General features: G+C 41.1%; 1 protein-coding gene across 7 annotated transcripts in view; it reads left to right on the forward strand.

Annotated features, from left to right (window-relative positions):
* Positions 1-388: 388 nt before the first annotated feature.
* The window catches only part of MARK1 (microtubule affinity regulating kinase 1), a 139,695-nt gene continuing 121,438 nt past the window's right edge, over positions 389-18,645 (forward strand). For 5 of the 7 annotated variants that reach the window (XR_003029614.2, XR_003029615.2, XM_024976375.2 and 2 more), the window contains exon 1: positions 389-752. Coding sequence is in view for 5 of the 7 variants with exons in the window: in XM_024976375.2 (XP_024832143.1) it covers positions 702-752 (51 nt within the window). In the remaining 2 variants the exon portion in view is untranslated. 7 annotated transcript variants of the gene reach the window in all.

Here is an 18,645-nt window from a genome sequence, read left to right on the forward strand (position 1 = left end):
CTCGGGCCGCATCTCCCGGTTCAGGCGCGGCGGCGGCGGCGGCGGCGGCGGCGGCGGCGGCGGAGACCGCGCGGGACTCTGAGTCTGGGCTGACGCGCCGGGGGCGCGGGGGCGCCGCCGCGCTGGGCCCCGGGCGCGTGGCTGCGGCTCGGCCGGGCGGCGCCGCTCACCTGAGGCGGGGCGTGGGGGCGCGGCGCGGGCGGTGCTGTCAGGGCCGCGGCTCCCGGCTCCCGGCCGCGCTCGGCGGGACGAGCCAGGCAGTGATTTGCGGCGCCGCTTCGCCTTCGGCCATGGCCCGGAGAGCCTAGCGGGGCCCGGACCCCGCCCCCCCCTCACCGCCCCTCTCCGGCTCCCGCCCCGCCTCCCAGCCTCGGCGTCGCGTCCCGCCGGCCTCGCCGCCCGGCCCGCGCCGGGCAACCGCCCTCGCCCGGAGCCCTCCCTCGCCCCGGCCCGCGTCCCCCCGGCGGCGCCGCCGCGGGAAACGGCTCCCCCTCCTCTTCCTCCGCGTCCTCTGTCCCCCCCGTTCCCCCGCCGCGGCCGCTTGTTGCACCGCCCGCGGCCTGCGGGAGCCGCTCTCCCCGGCCCGGCCCCGGCTTCGCGCAAAGCGGCCGCAACCCCTGCCTCTCGCCCCCGGGGCCCGCAGCAAGCCCGGGCCCGGCCCGGCCCGCGAGACCCCGGCCCGACCCCGCCGCCCGCACAAAATGTCGGCCCGGACGCCATTGCCGACGGTGAACGAGCGGGACACGGAGAACGTGAGTAGCCGGAGCCTCCCCGGCAGCGGTGGGGCCGGGCGCTGCCCCCCGACCGCCGCCTCACCTTCCGCGTGGGCCGCCCGGGGTCCTCAGGACGGCCACCCGCCGCAGGGTCTCCACCCGGAGCCCGGCGTGACCCTCGCCCCCCGGCTCAGCCCCTGTCCTCCTTTCCAGCCCCATTTCGCTGCTTTGCTCTGAAGGGTGAGGGTTGGGGGGCGCCGTCGGTGGCGCCCTCCCCGCGGAGGTGATCCTCCGGGAGAAGGATGGGGGTGATGGAGGGCAGAGAGGCACAAGGAGATGGCAGAGTGGGCATCCCGGCGGGCTTTATTTCCACTCGGCATTCCGTATTCCCCACCCGAATGTTTGCTTTATGATCACAGACGAGCCGGCCGACTGCCTCTTCTCCCCTTGCTTTTCTGGCTCTTTCGGTCCTTTGCACCCCACCCCCCTGCATTGCCCATGACTTTGCTTTTTATCACATTAGGTCCACAGTTGGGTCTTGGGCACCAAAGGGGAACGGTCGGGAATGGAAGGGACGAGAAGGGGAGTAGAGACGGATGTGTGTGTGTGTGTGTGTGTGTGTGTGTGTGTGTGTGTGTTGGGGTGTGAGTTTATACTGCTGTATGATACTCTTCCATAGAAATGAGTGGAAGAATTTCACCACCCGCTTCTGTGGTCCCAGGGTGACGGCACAATGTTTAAAAGCCCAGTGAAGCCAATGGCTTTTTACTTCTCTTCCTCAAGTCAGTGGTAATAATTCAGGGCAGGTTTTACTTTAAATACCTCTCCTCCTCCTTGGAGTGTCACAAGGTGCATTTCTTTGAAGGAAGGATTTTCTGTGCCTTTGATCAAATTGCCCTCGGGAGTTTTCATCTCACTGCCGTTGTCCCCAGTGTTTAAACTTCTGAAAACCGAAAGAACCAAATCAGTTGTATTTCCATGTTCTGAAAAGTACAATTGTGTGTGAATGCATGAGTTCCTTTGTGGCAAAGGGTTTAAAAAAAATAATTTTTTTTCTTTTGTTTGTTTAAAGCCCTCATGACCTGTAAAGAGGGCCTTGGATGATGTTTCTGACCGGTTTTGAGTACCCCTTAGAGGGGTACTAAGTTTTGGCCTGCTGTCCAATCTCTGTCAAGTCAACTCCATGACTCTCCAGCTCTTGGTTGGAGAGGCTTCATAGGGTTGGTAAAATAAAATAATGAAGGGCTTTGGCATTCTTAGACAAAAGATGCAAGAGAGAAAACATACAAACTCACCGCCAGAGTGTTGGAGGGAGGTGTATAAACAGTTTATTTAATCTTGGAGCGTAGAGGAACGCAGAAACTTGATAGAAGGGAGACGAAATTCTGGTAAGAGACTGTCGAAGATCCAGGAAATTTCAGAGTATGCTTATGTGCTGTTTAGTGTCCTGCATTTCAAATGGTAAAGATACAGTGCAAAGCTGCTGACACCGTAAATTATAACTTAGTTTACAACATAACTGTTTTTTAAAAGCCTGTTTTTAAAAATATAATTGATACATAATTTTGGTTGGGAGATTGAAGAAGATGACAGGAAAAGACCCAAAATTGGGTTAAAGCTAGTTTTAAAGCCAAGGTGGTACAGGATTTTTCTAATAGAAAATCTTCAAAAAACAGTGTCATTCAGTATGAATGAAAAGTAGGCAAATGATGACCTTTGCTTTTATGAGCAAAACACTGTGTTTTTAACCTAAGATAGGTGGAAAAATACATTGTTCTTATTTTCTTTTGGACTGTGACTCGTACAGCTTCTTCCAGAGTCTGATGTCTGCTTTATACAGACATGAGATAGCATTATACAAATATCTGTCAGGGAATAGTACAAAATGCAGCATCACATGTAAACCAGAGAAAGGGGGGAGTTCAGTTAAGCAATAGCAGTGTACTACATTTTGCTTCTGAAAGTGAATATGCTATGTAAACTCATCTGCTCTGTTTCTGGACATGGTTTTTCTAAGTTGCTTTTATGATCTTGTCCCTTGTTATTGGTTCCATTGTGCGTAACTCTTAGGCTGCCTTTACCCACATCCTGACTTTCTCCTGATTGCCATGGAAAGTATCTGTTGTACTATAGCTGTTAATTTATCAGCAAGTATGCACTCAGTTTTGTTTTTGAGCTACAAGGGATGCGGAGGTAGTATTAACATTTAAGACAAGGCCTCTCCCCTCAAGGAACTTAAGAAGGAAGGTAAATAGAGTCCCAAAGAAATAATGTACAGTAGAAAGCTGTGTGTAAATATGGCTGAATTGTTTTATAGGTGCTATAGGTTTTTAATCAGCAGGATCACCAGTGATGGCTATTGAATCAGCATTCGTGTCTCTGTCTATTCTCTGGTTGGTAGTAAATGTCATTACTCATTCTTGCTTACTTCTCATCAGTGAGATAAAGCAACAAATCTACTTGTTAGCTAATATACAAATACCAGTATGGTAATAAAAATGAACATTTGTTTGTAGCTGTTTTCAGTGAAATTGACATTAAAAAAAAAGATATTGTGAAAAATTTACATTCACGTGACTATCAAATGCTGGTAAGCCTTTTGGAATATTAAGGACATAACTAAACACCTTTTTATGATTGCTAAAAATAATTTAAACAAAATAAAGAACCTTTGAATTTTATTATCATTTGCACTTGTTATAAACATTTTAGTTATACATGAATGGATTTGATATCTTTGGGAATATGTAGTATCTACCTTTCACTAATATATATTGAGGGTATATAAGTAAACAATATTATATAAAAAACAATTCAGAAGACTGATGTTACAGCACTGTTAACATTAGTAGTAAATATTCTCCTCTTTACTACTCGTGTATAGTAGAATGAGAAAGAATTGCTTTTCTTTGAGAACATTCTGTGTGTTTTTTCAGAAGTATTTTCTTAGATGAAGGGTTTGTATGTGCATTGTTAATAGGCCTCAAATGGCTAAATACAATAGAACAACTGATGATTAACTTTAAAGGCAATGAATACTTCCTAGTGAAGTAGAAAACATATGTTGAGTATCGTAGAATTAATTTATGCAAACTGTGTTTGATTTTAGGTTGTAAATAAATCCAGAAAGAGAATGGTTATTTGAATGGATATTTCCTTATTTTACCTCTGTTAGATTATACTTGGATAATTGCAGCATGGATATAGAGAATTTATTGCCATTACTCTTTTGTGCTTTTAAATGAAACAATTTTTTTTTCATGTTTTAAGAAACAATTTTTCTACACAAATTTTCTAAACAATTTTCCTGAAATACGTTTTAGGAAACAATTTTTTTTCATGTTTTAGGAAAACTAATTTTGCTGATTGCTATGGATCCAAAGTGTCCCAGCTAGCTTTCTGTTGTGAAATTTTGATCAGTACGAAGGAAATTAACTTGATTCCTTCTTGGGGTCTTGTAAAATGGACTTTGTATAAATTTAGCTTGAAACTTTTAATAACAAAACTCTTGATGATGATTCTTTTCAAAAATCCGAAATTCACTATGGTGACCGTATGGTACTACTAAGGTGGACGTCAGTAGTTTGCCTAATGGGAATAACTGTTAATTATGTGAAAAGGCAGGAGAGAAGCATGCTTTTGCCACTGTTGTTGGGTTTTACCAGTACCATGTGCGTACATCACGTGTCACGGGACCTATCACATTGCCTTCTAATTGCTGATTTACTTTGTCTCCTTTGTTGTGTATCTCCAGTGCCAGCACAATGACTGGCAGTAATCTATAGGAGAGCAGTCCTATAATATTCCCCGTTTGAATTTTTTCCTTTGTCATCAGAATATATTAGTAACAGTGGGAAGGGAACGTACTACAAAGCCCTCAGTGAAGTGACCTGCCCAAGGTCATAAGCAATCTCTGATGTCTTCTACCGTTGCTGTGCTCATGCTATTGCTTCTTCAGGTTTTTGTTTTGTTTCTGTCTCAGAGATTTTAAAAGGACATTCATGATGATATGAGATAATTAGAGGAAGAACAGGGTATGCCATGCTCATCTGATTCCTGAACCTTTGCTCAAAGAAACCTTTGTTGTCCCAAACTTTCTTTAAGAAGCCTTTTGAAGTGATTGTAGCCAACATTGCTGTCTGCTGTAACTGAACATCTGTGTATGTATAGTCCATACCATTGGTTTCCAGAGTGGGTATGCAGGACCATCCATTGTGAGAAAAAAAATGTCTTTGCCTTCTATCATCTTCCTTCTGACCTCAATGCTATTATTAACTCTCCTCCTCCTCTCCCTCCCCTCCTCCTCTAAATCTTAGGTTGTTTAGAATCAGCCACATACTTTAAAATGACTGTTCCTTTGCCATTTCTTTTCCATCTCAGGTTTTCCTTTGGAGGTCATTTTCCCTTTTGTTTATAGATATCTTTTGGTGATAATTGTCATAAACTTTTTTTTAAATGTAGAAATGTATTTTGCCCGTTTCTTGAAAGATAGCCTTGCTCAGTCTCCAGTTCTGAGTTGCTTTCCATTGTCTACTTATCACCATTGCTTCTGTTCAGAAGTCATCTGCCAGTATGTTGGTGTCTTTTCTCTCCCTCTTTTTTTAAGATTCTCTTTTTCTTAAGTGTTATACTTTCACTACAGTGTATTTAAGTATTGATTTCTTTTCTTCCTGTTTGCATCCCCTGTCTTTGAATTCCTATTTTTTTAATTAAAAACTAGGATACTTATCAACTATTATTTTTTTTAAACATGGCCTTGCTTCTGGTCTCTTTAGAATTTTATTTTGGTACTCTGATTAGATTATGTTGGACCTTAGTTCTCCCATGTCTTAACTACTTTTTATTTTTTTAATTGAAATACAATTGATTTATAATATTGTGTTAGCTTCAGGTGTATACCAAAGTGAGTCAGTTTTATATGTATGTACATATATGACACATACACATATATATTTTCCAGATTCTTTTACATGATAGGTTATTGTTACTTGTGCTATACAGTAAGTCCTTGTTTAGCTGTTTTGTATATAGTAGTATGTATCTGTTAGTCCCAGACTCCTAATTTATCTCTCCCTTCCCCTCTTTCTCCTTTGGTAACTATAAGTTTGTTTTCTGTGTCTGTGAATCTGTTTCTGTTTTGTAATAAGTTTGTTTATATCATTTTTTTAGATTCCACATATAAATGATACTGTATGATACTTGTCTTTGTCTGACTTCTTCACTTGGTGTGATAATCTCTAGGTTCATCCATGTTGCTGCTGCAAATGGCATTATTTTATTCTTCTTTTATGCCTGAGTAATATTCTACCGTGCATATATACTCCATCGTCTCTAGCCATTCATTTGTTGATTGCTGTTTAGGTTTTCTTCCATGTCTTGGCTCCTGTGAAAATTGGGCTACATGTATCTTTTCGAATTAAAGTTTGCATCTTCTTTAGATATATACCCAAGAGTGGGATTGCTGGATCATGTGGTAACTCTATTTTTAGTTTTTTTCCTGTAATTAATCTTTAGTGAAGTATAGTTACTTTACAATGTTGTGTTATTAATAGTTTCTGCTATACAGCAAGGTAAATCAGCTATACATATATATCCCCTCTTTTTTGGATTTCTTTCCCATTTAGGTCACCACAGAGCACTGAGTAGAGTTCCCTGAGCTATATAGTAGATTCTCAGTAGTTATCAGTTTTATACATAGTGTATATATATGCACTTCCATATCCTAGCTGTTGTGAATAGTGCTGCAGTGAAAAGTGAGGTGCATGTATCTTTTCAAATTATGGTTTTCTGTGGATATATGCCCAGGAGTGTGATTGCTGGATCATCCGTCAGTCAGTTTAGTCACTCAGTCTTGTCCAACTCTTTGCTACTCCATGGACCACAGCACGCCAGGCCTCCCTGTCCATTGCCAACTCCTGGAGTCCACCCAAACTCATGAAAATTGAGTCCGTGATGCCATCCAACCATCTCATCCTTCGTCATCCCCTTCTCCTCCCACCCTCATTCTTTCCCAGCATCTGGGTCTTTTCAAGTGAGTCAGCCCTTCACATCAGGTGGCCAAAGTATTGGAGTTTCAGCTTCAACATCAGTCCTTCCAGTGAACACTCAGGCCTGATTTCCCTCTGAATGGACTGGTTGGATCTCCTTGCAGTCCAAGGGACTCTGAAGAGTCTTCTCCAACACCACAGTTCAAAAGCATCAATTCTTCGGCGCTCAGCTTTCTTTACAGTCCCACTCTCACATGCATACACGACTACTGGAAAAACCATAGCCTTGACTAGATGGACTCTTGTTGACAAAGTAATGTCTCTGCTTTTTAATATGCTGTCTAGGTTGGTCATAATCCAAGGAGTAAGCGTCTTTTAATTTCATGGCTGCAGTCACCATCTGCAGTGATTGGGAGCATATGATATTCTCTTTAGTTTTTTTTAAGAATCTTCATACTGTTCTCCATACTGGTTGTACCAATTTATATTCCTTTTAAAACACAGTTTCAGTTTCATTACCTGTGATTGATTTGTTCGTATTTCTGCATCTTCCTGGTTCCATCTTGGAAAGCTGTACCTTCCTAAACATTTGTTCGTCTCTTCCAGGTCCTCCATTTTGTTGGCGCGTGGTTGCCTTTAGTAGTCTCTTACGCTCCTTTGTATTTCTGTGGTGTCAGATGTAGTGTCTCCTTTTTCATTTCTAATTTGATGGATTCGTGTCCTCTCCCTTTTTTTCCTCGATGAGTCTAGCTAAAAGTTTATCAGCTTTATCTTGTCAAAGAATCAGATTTTAGTTTCATGGATCTTTTCTGTTATTTTCTTTGCGTCTCATTTATTTCTACTCTTTTCTTTATGATTTCTTTCTTTCTTCTAACTCTGGGCTTTGTTCTTTCTCTAGTTGCTTTGGGTGTAAGGTTAGGTTTGTTATTTGAGATTTTTATTGTTTTCTGAGATGCTTTATTTCCTTTTGATTTCTTCAGTGATCTGTTGATTGTTTAGTAGCATATTGTTAGCCTCCGCATGTTTGTGTTGCAGTTTTTTTCCTTCATAGTTGATTTCCGGTCTCATAATGTGGTCGAAAGAGATGCTTGGTAGAATTTCAGTTTTCTTAAATTTACCAAGGCTTGTTTTGTAGCCTAACATGTGACCTGCTTTTGGTCTGTTGTGTCATTTAAGGCCAATGTTTCCTTATTGATTTTCTATCTAGATGATCTATCCATTAATGTCAGTGGGGTTTTAAAGTCCCCTAATATTACTGTGTAACCATTGATTTCCCTTTGTGTCATTTAATATTTGCTCAAAGTATTTAGGTTTTCCTACGTTGAGTGCTTATATATTTACAATGATTATATCTTCATGTTGGATAGACCCCTTGATCATTAGGTAGTGCCCTTCTTTGTCTCTTATAATAATCTCTATTTTAAAGTCAGTTGTCTGGTGTAAGCATTGCTGTCCTAGCTTTCTTTAAATTTCCATTTGCATGGAATGCCTTTTTTCATCCGTTCATTTTCGTTCTGTGAGTGTCTTTATATTTGAAGTGAGTCTCTTGTAGACAGCATGTAAACAGTTCTTGTTTTTTTTTTCCATTTAGCTATTCTATTTCTTTTGACTGGAACATTTAGTCCATTTAAATTTAAGACAGTTATTGATGTGTATGTTCTTACTGCCATTTTGTCACTTGTTTTGGGTTGTTTTTATAGCTCTTTCCCCCACTTTGTTTTTTTGTGTGTGTGATTTGATGACACAAAATAGATATACACATTTTGTGTATATCTATTAAAATTTTTTGGTTTGTGGTTATGAGGTTTTCATCTAGCTATACACACACACCCCCATGATTGTTATAATTTGCTGGTCTCTTAATTGTAAATGCAGTTTTAAAACTCTGCCTTTGTACTCCTTCTCTCAAAGTTACTTTTTTTGATATCATAATGTATATATATCTCTAGTTATTTTCTAGATTAACTCCTTATTGTGAATATAGATGGCTTTACTGCTTTCATGTTTTAAACCTCCTGCTAGCTTTGTGTGTGGATGATTTCCAACCTTTATATTTGCCTCTACTGATGAGCTTTTTCGTTTCATGATTTTCATGTTTCTAGTTGTGGCCTTTTCTTTTCTTGCCTGGAGAAATTCCTTTAACATTTGTTGTAAAAGTGGTTTGGACGTGCTAAACTCTTAGCTTTTGCTCATCTGTAAAGCTTTTAATCTCTCCATCACATCTGAACAGGAGCCTTGTTGGGTAGAGTATTTTTGGTTGTGGGCTTTTCCTTTTCATTACCTTCAATATATTGTGTCACTCCGTCCCGGCTGCAGGGTTTCTGCTGAGAAGTCAGCTGATAGCTTTATGGGAGTTCCCTCTTACATTGTTTGTTGCTTTTCCCTTGTTGCTTTTAGTACTCTTTTTCTTTAATTTTTGTCGTTCTAACTACTGTGTGTCTTTGTGTGTTCCTCTTTGGGTTAATCCCCTATGAAACTCTGTGCCTTGTGGACTTGGGTATATGTTTCTTTTCCAAGGCTAGCACAGTTTTCAGCTGTGCTGTTTTTGGATAAATTCTCTGCCCCTTTTCTCTTCTGGGACCCCTATAATGTGAGTATGAGTGTGCTTGATGTTGTCCCAGAAGTCCCTTGAACTATCCTCATTTCTTTTCATTCTTTTTCCTTTTTTTCTCTTCAGCATCAGTGATTTCCCCTACTCTGTCTTATAGCTCGCTAATCTGCTCCTCTTATCGTTTAGTTTACTGTTGATTCTCTTTACTGTATTTTTCATTTCTGTTATCATGTTTTTCATTGCTGTTTGGTTGTTCTTTATGTTTTGTAACTCTTTGTTAAAAACTTCTAACTTCTCTCTGTGCATCCATTCTTTTCTGAGTTCTCTTGGGTAGATTACTTACCTCTAATTCAGGTAGTAGTTCTTCTGGTTTTATCTTGTTCCTTTGTCAAGAGTTTTATCTCGTTCCTCTGTCACCACATTTTGCCTAAGTTATGTTTTATTTGTTTATTTTTTGTATCTGGGAGGTTGGCTACATTTTTCAGTCCTGGAGAAGTGGCCTTTTGTTGAAGACTTCCTGTGCGTCCCGGGAATGAAGTCCTCATCACCGAAGCTGTGTGCTCTAGGAGTTCCTCCTGTGAGGGCTGCATGGACCCTTCTGTTGTTGTGGGCTGTATGGGCAGTCTCATAGTGTTGGTTGGCTCCCAGTCCAGTAGTTTGCTAGACCCTGCCTCGAAAGGCTGCTGGCTGCAGGTTAGCGGCACTGTCGTGAAGTGGCTGTTTGTGGAATCCCTAGGTTCCCCAGAGCTTATACTGGCTCATTGCTGGACAGAGTCATAATCCAGAAGATTGTGGGGCTGTTGCTTGCCCACTGGTGGGTGAAGCCAGGTCCTGGGGTTGATGCTGGACTGCTGGCAGACAGCATTCAACCCTGGAGTCTGGTTGCAGGGCCTAGGGATCCCAGAGGTGGTGTCAGGTCACCCGTTGAGGGTCTGGTTCCTGACTGAGTTGAGTATGAGGTCGGGCTGTCCTGAACTTGGCCTGCTAGTGGGCAGGGTGGTGGTCCAACTGCTCTCCGGTCAGGGTCTGGACTGCTGTGGGCAGGCTGGACCTATAGGCTATTGGATTATGGTTTTCTTACATCTAGTGTCTGTCCCCTGGTTGGTGAGGCTGCTCTAGAGGCTAAAGCAGGCTTCCTGGAAGTCAGGGGAGTTAGGATATGAGATTTTGGAGCTGATGGGTGGATCTGGGTCCTGGGCCCTCTGGTGGACAGGGCCGTGTCTTGAGGTGTGCTTATAGCTGTTGTGGGCTCAGGAGGTCTTTTTAGCAGTCTGTCTGCTGTTGGGTGGCGCTGTGTTCCTTGCCAGTTAGTTACTTAGAGGCCTTCCAGCACTGGTGCCTACAGGCTGTTGGGAGTGGGGGCAAGCCTTGGTACTAATGAGTTAGAGGGAGGATCTTATAATGGCACCTGCCAACACAAGCATTCATGAGGTAAAAGCCATCCCTCGTGTGAGTTGCAGCCACCCCCTGCCTCTCTAGGAGACTCTCCAAGGTCAGCAAGTAGGTCTAGTCCAGGCTTCTATCAAATAACTGCTTTTGTCCTGGGTCCTGAAGTGTGTGAAATTTTGTCTCTGCCGTTTAATGGTGAAAACTCTACTTCCCCCAGTCCTGTGGGGCTCCTGAAATTATGCTCTTCTGGCCTTCAAAGCCAAATTCTCTGGGGGCTTATCTTCTTGGTATGAGACCTGGGGCTGGGGAGCATGATATGTGACACAGACCTCTAACTCCTATGGGAGAACTTCGGCAATGATTCTCAAACTCCTATGGGAGAACTTCGGCAATGATTCTCATTTGTGAGTCACCCATCTGGGATTATGGGACTTAACTAGGTTTCAAGTCCATAGACCCTACCTGTCTTGTTGCATTTCCTTTTTTATGTCTTTAGTTGTAAATTTTCTGGTGGGTTTCTGATCTTTTTCACTGATGGTTGTTGTGCAGATCATTGTGATCTTGGTGTGTTCTTAAGATGAGTAGAGCTTAGGGTCTTTCTACTCTGCCATTTTGGCCTAGCTGAACTCATGCAGTATTATTCATTCTGTGACTAATTTAGAATAGTGTCCTCTAAGTGCATCCATGTTGTAGCATATAACAGAATTCCCTTCCTTTTTATGGTTGAAAGTACTCCATTGAATGTGTATTGCACATTTTCTTTATACACTTAGATACTGATGGACATTTGGGTTATTTTCATATCTTGGCTATTGTGAGTAATTTTCCAAATTTGCTGGCATATTGAGTGCAGCACTTTCACAGCATCATCTTTCAGGATTTGAAATAGCTCAACTGGAATTCCATCACCTCCACTAGCTTTGTTCGTAGTGATGCTTTCTAAGGCCCACTTGACTTCACATTCCAGGATGTCTGGCTCTAGGTCAGTGATCACACCATCGTGCTTATCTGGGTTGTGAAGATCTTTTTTTGTACAGTTCTGTGTATTCTTGCCATCTCTTCTTAGTATCTTCTGCTTCTGTTAGGTCCATACCATTTCTGTCGTTTATTGAGCCCATCTTTGCATGAAATGTTCCTTTGGTATCTCTGATTTTCTTGAAGAGATCTCTAGTCTTTCCCATTCTGTTGTTTTCCTCTATTTCTTTGCATTGATCGCTGAGGAAGGCTTTCTTATCTCTTCTTGCTATTCTTTGGAACTCTGCATTCAGATGTTTATATCTTTCCTTTTCTCCTTTGCTTTTCGCTTCTCTTCTTTTCGCAGCTATTTGTAAGGCCTCCCCAGACAGCCATTTTGCTTTTTTGCATTTCTTTTCCATGGGGATGGTCTTGATCCCTGTCTCCTGTACAATGTCACAAACCTCACTCCATAGTTCATCAGGCACTCTCTCTATCCGATCTAGGCCCTTAAATCTATTTCTCACTTCCACTGTATAATCATAAGGGATTTGATTTAGGTCATACCTGAATGGTCTAGTGGTTTTCCCTATTTTCTTCAATTTAAGTCTGAATTTAGCAATAAGGTGTTCATGGTCTGAGCCACAGTCAGCTCAGTTTTCATTCCAATCCCAAAGAAAGGCAATGCCAAAGAATGCTCAAACTACTGCACAATTGCACTCATCTCACATGCTAGTAAAGTAATGCTCAAAATTCTCCAAGCCAGGCTTCAGCAATATGTGAACCGTGAACTTCCTGATGTTCAAGCTGGTTTTAGAAAAGGCAGAGGAACCAGAGATCAAATTGCCAACATCCAGTGGATCATGGAAAAAGCAAGAGAGTTCCAGAAAAACATCTATTTCTGCTTTATTGACTATGCCAAAGCCTTTGACTGTGTGCATCACAATAAACTGTGGAAAATTCTGGAAGAGATGGGAATACCAGACCACTTGATCTGCCTCTTGAGAAATCTGTGTGCAGGTCAGGAAGCAACAGTTAGAACTGGACATGGAACAACAGACTGGTTCCAAATAGGAAAAGGAGTACGTCAAGGCTGTCTATTGTCACCCTGTTTATTTAACTTATATGCAGAATACATCATGAGAAACGCTGGACTGGGAGAAACACAAGCTGGAATCAAGATTGCCGGGAGACATATCAATAACCTCAGATATGCAGTTGACACCACCCTTATGGCAGAAAGTGAAGAGGAACTAAAAAGCCTCTTGATGAAGGTGAAAGTGGAGAATGAAAAAGTTGGCTCAAAGCTCAGCATTCAGAAAATGAAGATCATGGCATCCGGTCCCATCACTTCATGGGAAATAGATGGGGAAATAGTGTAAACAGTGTCAGACTTTATTTTGGGGGGCTCCAAAATCACTGCAGATGGTGACTGCAGCCATGAAATTAAAAGACGCTTACTCCTTGGAAGGAAAGTTATGATCAACCTAGATAGCATATGCAAAAGCAGAGACATTACTTTGCCAACAAAGGTTCGTCTAGTCAAGGCTATGGTTTTTCCTGTGGTCATGTATGGATGTGAGAGTTGGACTGTGAAGAAGGCTGAGCGCCGAAGAATTGATGCTTTTGAACTGTGGTGTTGGAGAAGACTCTTGAGAGTCCCTTGGACTGCAAGGAGATCCAACCAGTCCATTCTGATGGAGATCAGCCCTGGGATTTCTTTGGAAGGACTGATGCTGAAGCTGAAACTCCAGTACTTTGTCCACCTCATGCGAAGAGTTGACTCATTGGAAAAGACTCTGATGCTGGGAGGGATTGGGGGCAGGAGGAGAAGGGGACGACAGAGGATGAGATGGCTGGATGGCATCACTGACTCGATGGACGTGAGTCTGAGTGAACTCCGGGAGTTGGTGATGGACAGGGAGGCCTGGCGTGGTGCGATTCATGGGGTTGCAAAGAGTCGGACAGGACTGAGCGACTGATCTGATCTGATCTGATTGTGAGTAATGCTGCAATATCTCTTTGAGATACTGATTCCAATTCTTTTGAATAAATACCTAAAAGTGAGATTGCTGGGTCATGTGGTAGTTCTATTTTTAACTTTTTGAGGCATGTCTACACTGTTCTCTGCACCATTTTACAGTCCCTCTAACAGTGCACAAGGGTTCCAGTTTCTTCACATCCTTGTCATTACTTGTTATTTTCTTTTTTTAAAGAATAAAGTTTAAAACATTGTTTATTTCTTATTTATTATTTTGCTGCTCTGAGTCTTTGTTGCTGTGTGCCACTTTCTGCAGCTGTGTAAGCGGGGGCTTCTCACTAGTGCAGTGCACAGGCTTCTCATTGTGGTGGCTTCTCTTGCTGTGGAATGTGAGCTCTAGAGCATGGGAGCTTCAGCAGTTATGGCACATGGGCTTCCCTGACCCTTGGCAAGTGGAATCTCCCAGACCAGGGATAGAACTTGTGTTCCCTGCATTGGCAGACAGTGGCATTCCCATTGGACCACCAGGGAAGTCCTGGTATTGGTTTTTGATAAACACATTGTAACACATGAAGCGATTCCTCATTGTGGTTTTGATACGAATTTTCCTGATGGCATTTTCCTAATCCTAATCATTAGTGATGTCAAGCATCTTTTCATATACCCATTGGCTATTTATATATCTTTGGAGAAATATCTACTCAAATTTAAAAAAAAAAATCACTTTTTTTTTTTTTTTTTTGCTGTGGTAACAGTTTCTGAAATATTTTGGCTGTTAACCCTTTTTCACATATATGGTTTGCAGATCTTTCCTTTCATTCCGTATGCTGCCTTTTCACTCAGTTGATTGTTTCCTTTGCTGTACAGAAGCTTCTTAATTTGATGTAGTCCCATTTACTTATTTTTGTATTTAGTAGTCCCACTTACTTATCTGTATTTACTTTTCTTGCCTAATTGCTTTGGCTAGGACTTTCAGTACAGCAGCCTTCTATATCTGCAGGTTTTGCACCTATGGGTTTAATCAGTTGTAGATTAAGAATATTTTAAAAATAAAATTACAGATTTTCATAAAGCAAAAGTTGAATTTGCTGTGCATTGAGCTATTTATGTAGTTTTTATATACATTGTGCTATTACAGTACTTAATAGTAATCTAGAGATGATAAAAGTATATGGAAGAATGTGTGTAGGTCATATACAAATACTCTGCCTTTTATATAAGGGACTTGAGCATCTGGATTTTGGTAGCTGTGGAGGGAGGGGTCCTGGAAGCTGTTTCCTAAGCATACTGAGAGACAAGTGTATGGTGTTGAACATACGAGGCAAGAGTGGGTATCCTTGCCTTATTCCTAATTTTAGAGGACTTTCACTGAGTATGATGTTAACTGTGGACTTTTCATATGTGGCTATTATTTGTTGTTATTGTTCAGTCACTCAGTCATGTCTGACTCTTGCAACCCTGTGAATGCTAGCCCTCCAGGCTCCTTTGTCTATGGGATTTTCTGGGCAAGATTACTGGGATGGGTTGCCATTTCCTCCTCCATGGGATCTTCCCAACCCAGGGACTGACCCCATGTCTCCTGCTTCGCAAGTGCATTCTTTACCCCTGAGCCACCAGGTAATGTTGAGGTAATTTTCCTGTTCCTAGAGAGTTGAGATTTTTTATCATGAAAGGAGTATGAATTTTGTCAAGTGCCTTTTCTGCATCAGTAGAGATGATCATGTGTTTTTATCCTTTGTCTTGTGTGGTGTATTACACTGATTATCATATGTTGACTCATCTTTGTATCTTGGGGATAAATCAAACTTAGTCATAGTGTATGATCTTTTAATAGGCTTTTAAATTTGATTTGCTAATATGTTGCTTAGGATTTTTGCATTTTTATTCACCAGGGTTCTTGGCCTTTAATTTCCCTTTATTGTAGTGTCTTTTTCTGGCTTTGGTGTTAGGGTAGTGCTGGTCTCATACAACGAGTTAGGAGGCATTTCCCTCTCTTCAGTTTCTGGATGAGTTTGAGAAGGATGGGTATAAGTTGTTTATATGTTTTATGGAATTCACGAAAAAAGCCATCTGGTACCAGGCTTTTCTTTGTTGGCAGGTTTTTGGTTACTGATTCAATCTCCTTTCTAGTTACCTATATCCCTAGATTTTGTTTCATTATGATTCAGTCTTGGTAGATTGTGTTTGTAGGGATTTCTTCATTTCCTCTAGGTTATTATTGGTGTGTAATTGTTTATAACAGTCTTTTATGTTCCTTTATATTTCTGTGGTATCAGTTGAATGGTCTTTTTCGTTTCTAATTTTATTTGTGTCTTCTCTCTTTTTTAGTTAGCCAAGGTTAAAAAAAAAAAGTCATTGGTTGATCTTTGCAAAAAGTCATTTGTTGACTTTCTCTATTTTTTTTTTTTTAATTCTCCATTTCATTTATTTCCACTATTCTTTTAGCTTTAATTTCTTTCTGCTAGCTTTGGGCTTAGGTTTCTTTCTCTTAGTGCCTTGAAATATAGTTCGATTATTATATACATATATATTTAAATCCAGGCATTTATTGCTATAAATGCCCCTCTTAGTACTGTTATTTCTGTGTCCCATACATTTTTATATGTTTTAATTTGTCGCAAGATATATTTCTAATTTCCTCTTCGATTTCCTTCTTGATCTATTGGTTGTCCAAGACTGTGTTAATTTCCACATACATGTGAGTGTTCCATTTTTTTCTTCCTGTTATTAATTTATAATTTTATACCATCAATTTGGATAAGATATTTGGTATGGTTTTAATATTCTTCTATTTGTTAAGACTCTTTTTGTCACCTGGAGACATACGTGTGCTTTTGAGAAGAATGTGTATTCTGCTGTTGAGTAAAATGTTCTATTTCAGTTCTCTTCATCTAGTGTATAGTGCTGTTTAAGTCTTTTGTTTCTTTCTCGATCTTCTGTTGGGGTTTTGTCCATTATTGAAAGTGTGGTGGTCAAATCTATTGTTGTTGCGTTGCTGTGTATTTCTCCCCTCATTTCTGTCAGTGTTTGCTTTGTATTTAAGTGCTCTGAAATTGAGTCTATAAATAATTGTTACATCTTCCTGGTGAATTGACCTTTTTATCATTATATAATGTCCTTCTGTGTCTCTTGCAACAGTTTTTGACTTAAAGTTATTTTGTCTGCTGGTTACCATTTGCATGGATATCTTCTGTCATGATTTTACTTGAAGCATATATGTGTCCTTAAATCTCAGTTGAGGCTCGTTTAGACAGCATCTAGTTGGGATTTTTTTTTTAGCCACTCTGACTTGATCAGGGAGTTTAATTTATTTATATCTAAAGTAGTTATTGATAGGGAAGACTTTGCTGTTGCTATTTTGTTGTGTTTTGCCTTATTTTTCTTTTTTTGGTCTCAACATCTCTTGCTGTCTTTATATGTATTTTGATTTATTTTTTTGTAGTGACATGCTTTATTCCTTTCTATTTTTCTATGTGTGTTTATCTTTTGTATTTTCTTTGTGGTTACCATGGGACTTCCCTAAAATACTTCATAGTTGTAGCAGTCTGTTTTTAATTGATAACTTCAATTTCATACAAAAATTCTGCACTTTTATTGCTCCCACCTCAATACTTTATACTATTGATTGTGCAGATTTGTCTTTTTATATTGTGTGTCCAGTAACATACATTTTTAGTTAGTTTTTAACATACTTCTTTTTTAATGTATTAGAAAGTGCGTTATGCACCATCATTACAGTATTACAGAATTTTGTATTTACCTATGTATTTCTCTTTACTGACAGACTATATGTTTATATGCTTCCTTGTTACTATTTATTTCAATTGGTGGAAAATAGGAGTACAGTGTGTTGGTTTCTGGAGAAGGCAATGGCACCCCACTCCAGTACTCTTACCTGGAGAATCCCATGGATGGAGGAGCCTGGTGGGCTGCAGTCCATGGGGTCGCTGAGGGTTGGACACAACTGAGCGACTTCACTTTCAATTTTTACTTTCATGCATTGGAATAGGAAATGGCAACCCACTCCAGTGTTCTTGCCTAGAGAATCCCAGGGACGGGAGAGCCTGGTGGGCTGCTGTCTGTGGGGTCACACAGAGTTGGACATGACTGAAGTGACTTAGCAGCAGCAGTGTTGGTTTCTGCTATACAGTAACATGAATCTGTCTTATTATATATACATATCTCCTCCTTCTTGAGCCTGCCTCCCTGCCCCTTGTCCCACTCCTCTAGGTCATCACAAAACACCAGGCTGGACTCCCTGTGTTATTAGTAACTTTCCACTATCTATCTGTTTTACACATGGTATTGTATATTTGTCAGTGATACTTTCTCAGTTCATCCCACCCTCTCCTTTCCCCATGTCCCCTTTCCACAAGTCCATTCTCTACTGGTTCATCAGTACCATTGTTATAGATTCCATGTATGTGCATTTATGTATGATACTTCTCCTGTTCCTATTTAGTGTCTTTTTGTTTTAGTTTGAATGAGTTACCTTAACATTTATTGTAAGAGAGGTCTAGTGGTGATAAACTTCCTTAGCTTTTATCTTTGAAAATTTGTCTTTCCTTCATTTTGAAGGACAGTTCTAGATACAGCATTCTTAGTTGGCTGGTGGTTGTTCTTTTCCCCCTTTCCCCTGTTTGAATGTATTATTGCTTTCCCCCCCGAGTCTGCCAGTTTTCTACTGGGAAATCTACTGCTAGGTTTTTGGGGGTTCATTTGTGTGTGGCAAGTCCCTTTTTTCGTGCTGCTTTAAAACTTCTGTCTGTGACTTTTGAGAATTGGATTATAATGTGTCTTGGTGTGGACGTCTTTGGGTTTGTCCACGCTCTTTCAGTTCTCTCGGGTTTCTTGAATCTGGGTGTCTGTTTCCTTCTCCATATTTGGGAATTTTTCCTCTTTTACATTACACTTTGTTCTTTCTTATCTTCTGGGACTCCCATAGTGTAGATGTGTGTATATGCTCAGTTCCTCAGTCGTGTCTGACTCTTTCTGACCCATGGAGCCCACCAGGCTCCTTTGTCCATGGGATCTTTCAGGCAAGAATACTGGAGTGGGTTGCCGTTTCCT

The sequence above is a fragment of the Bos taurus genome, chromosome 16 (assembly GCF_002263795.3).
Source record: "Bos taurus isolate L1 Dominette 01449 registration number 42190680 breed Hereford chromosome 16, ARS-UCD2.0, whole genome shotgun sequence".
Lineage (NCBI taxonomy): Eukaryota > Metazoa > Chordata > Mammalia > Artiodactyla > Bovidae > Bos > Bos taurus.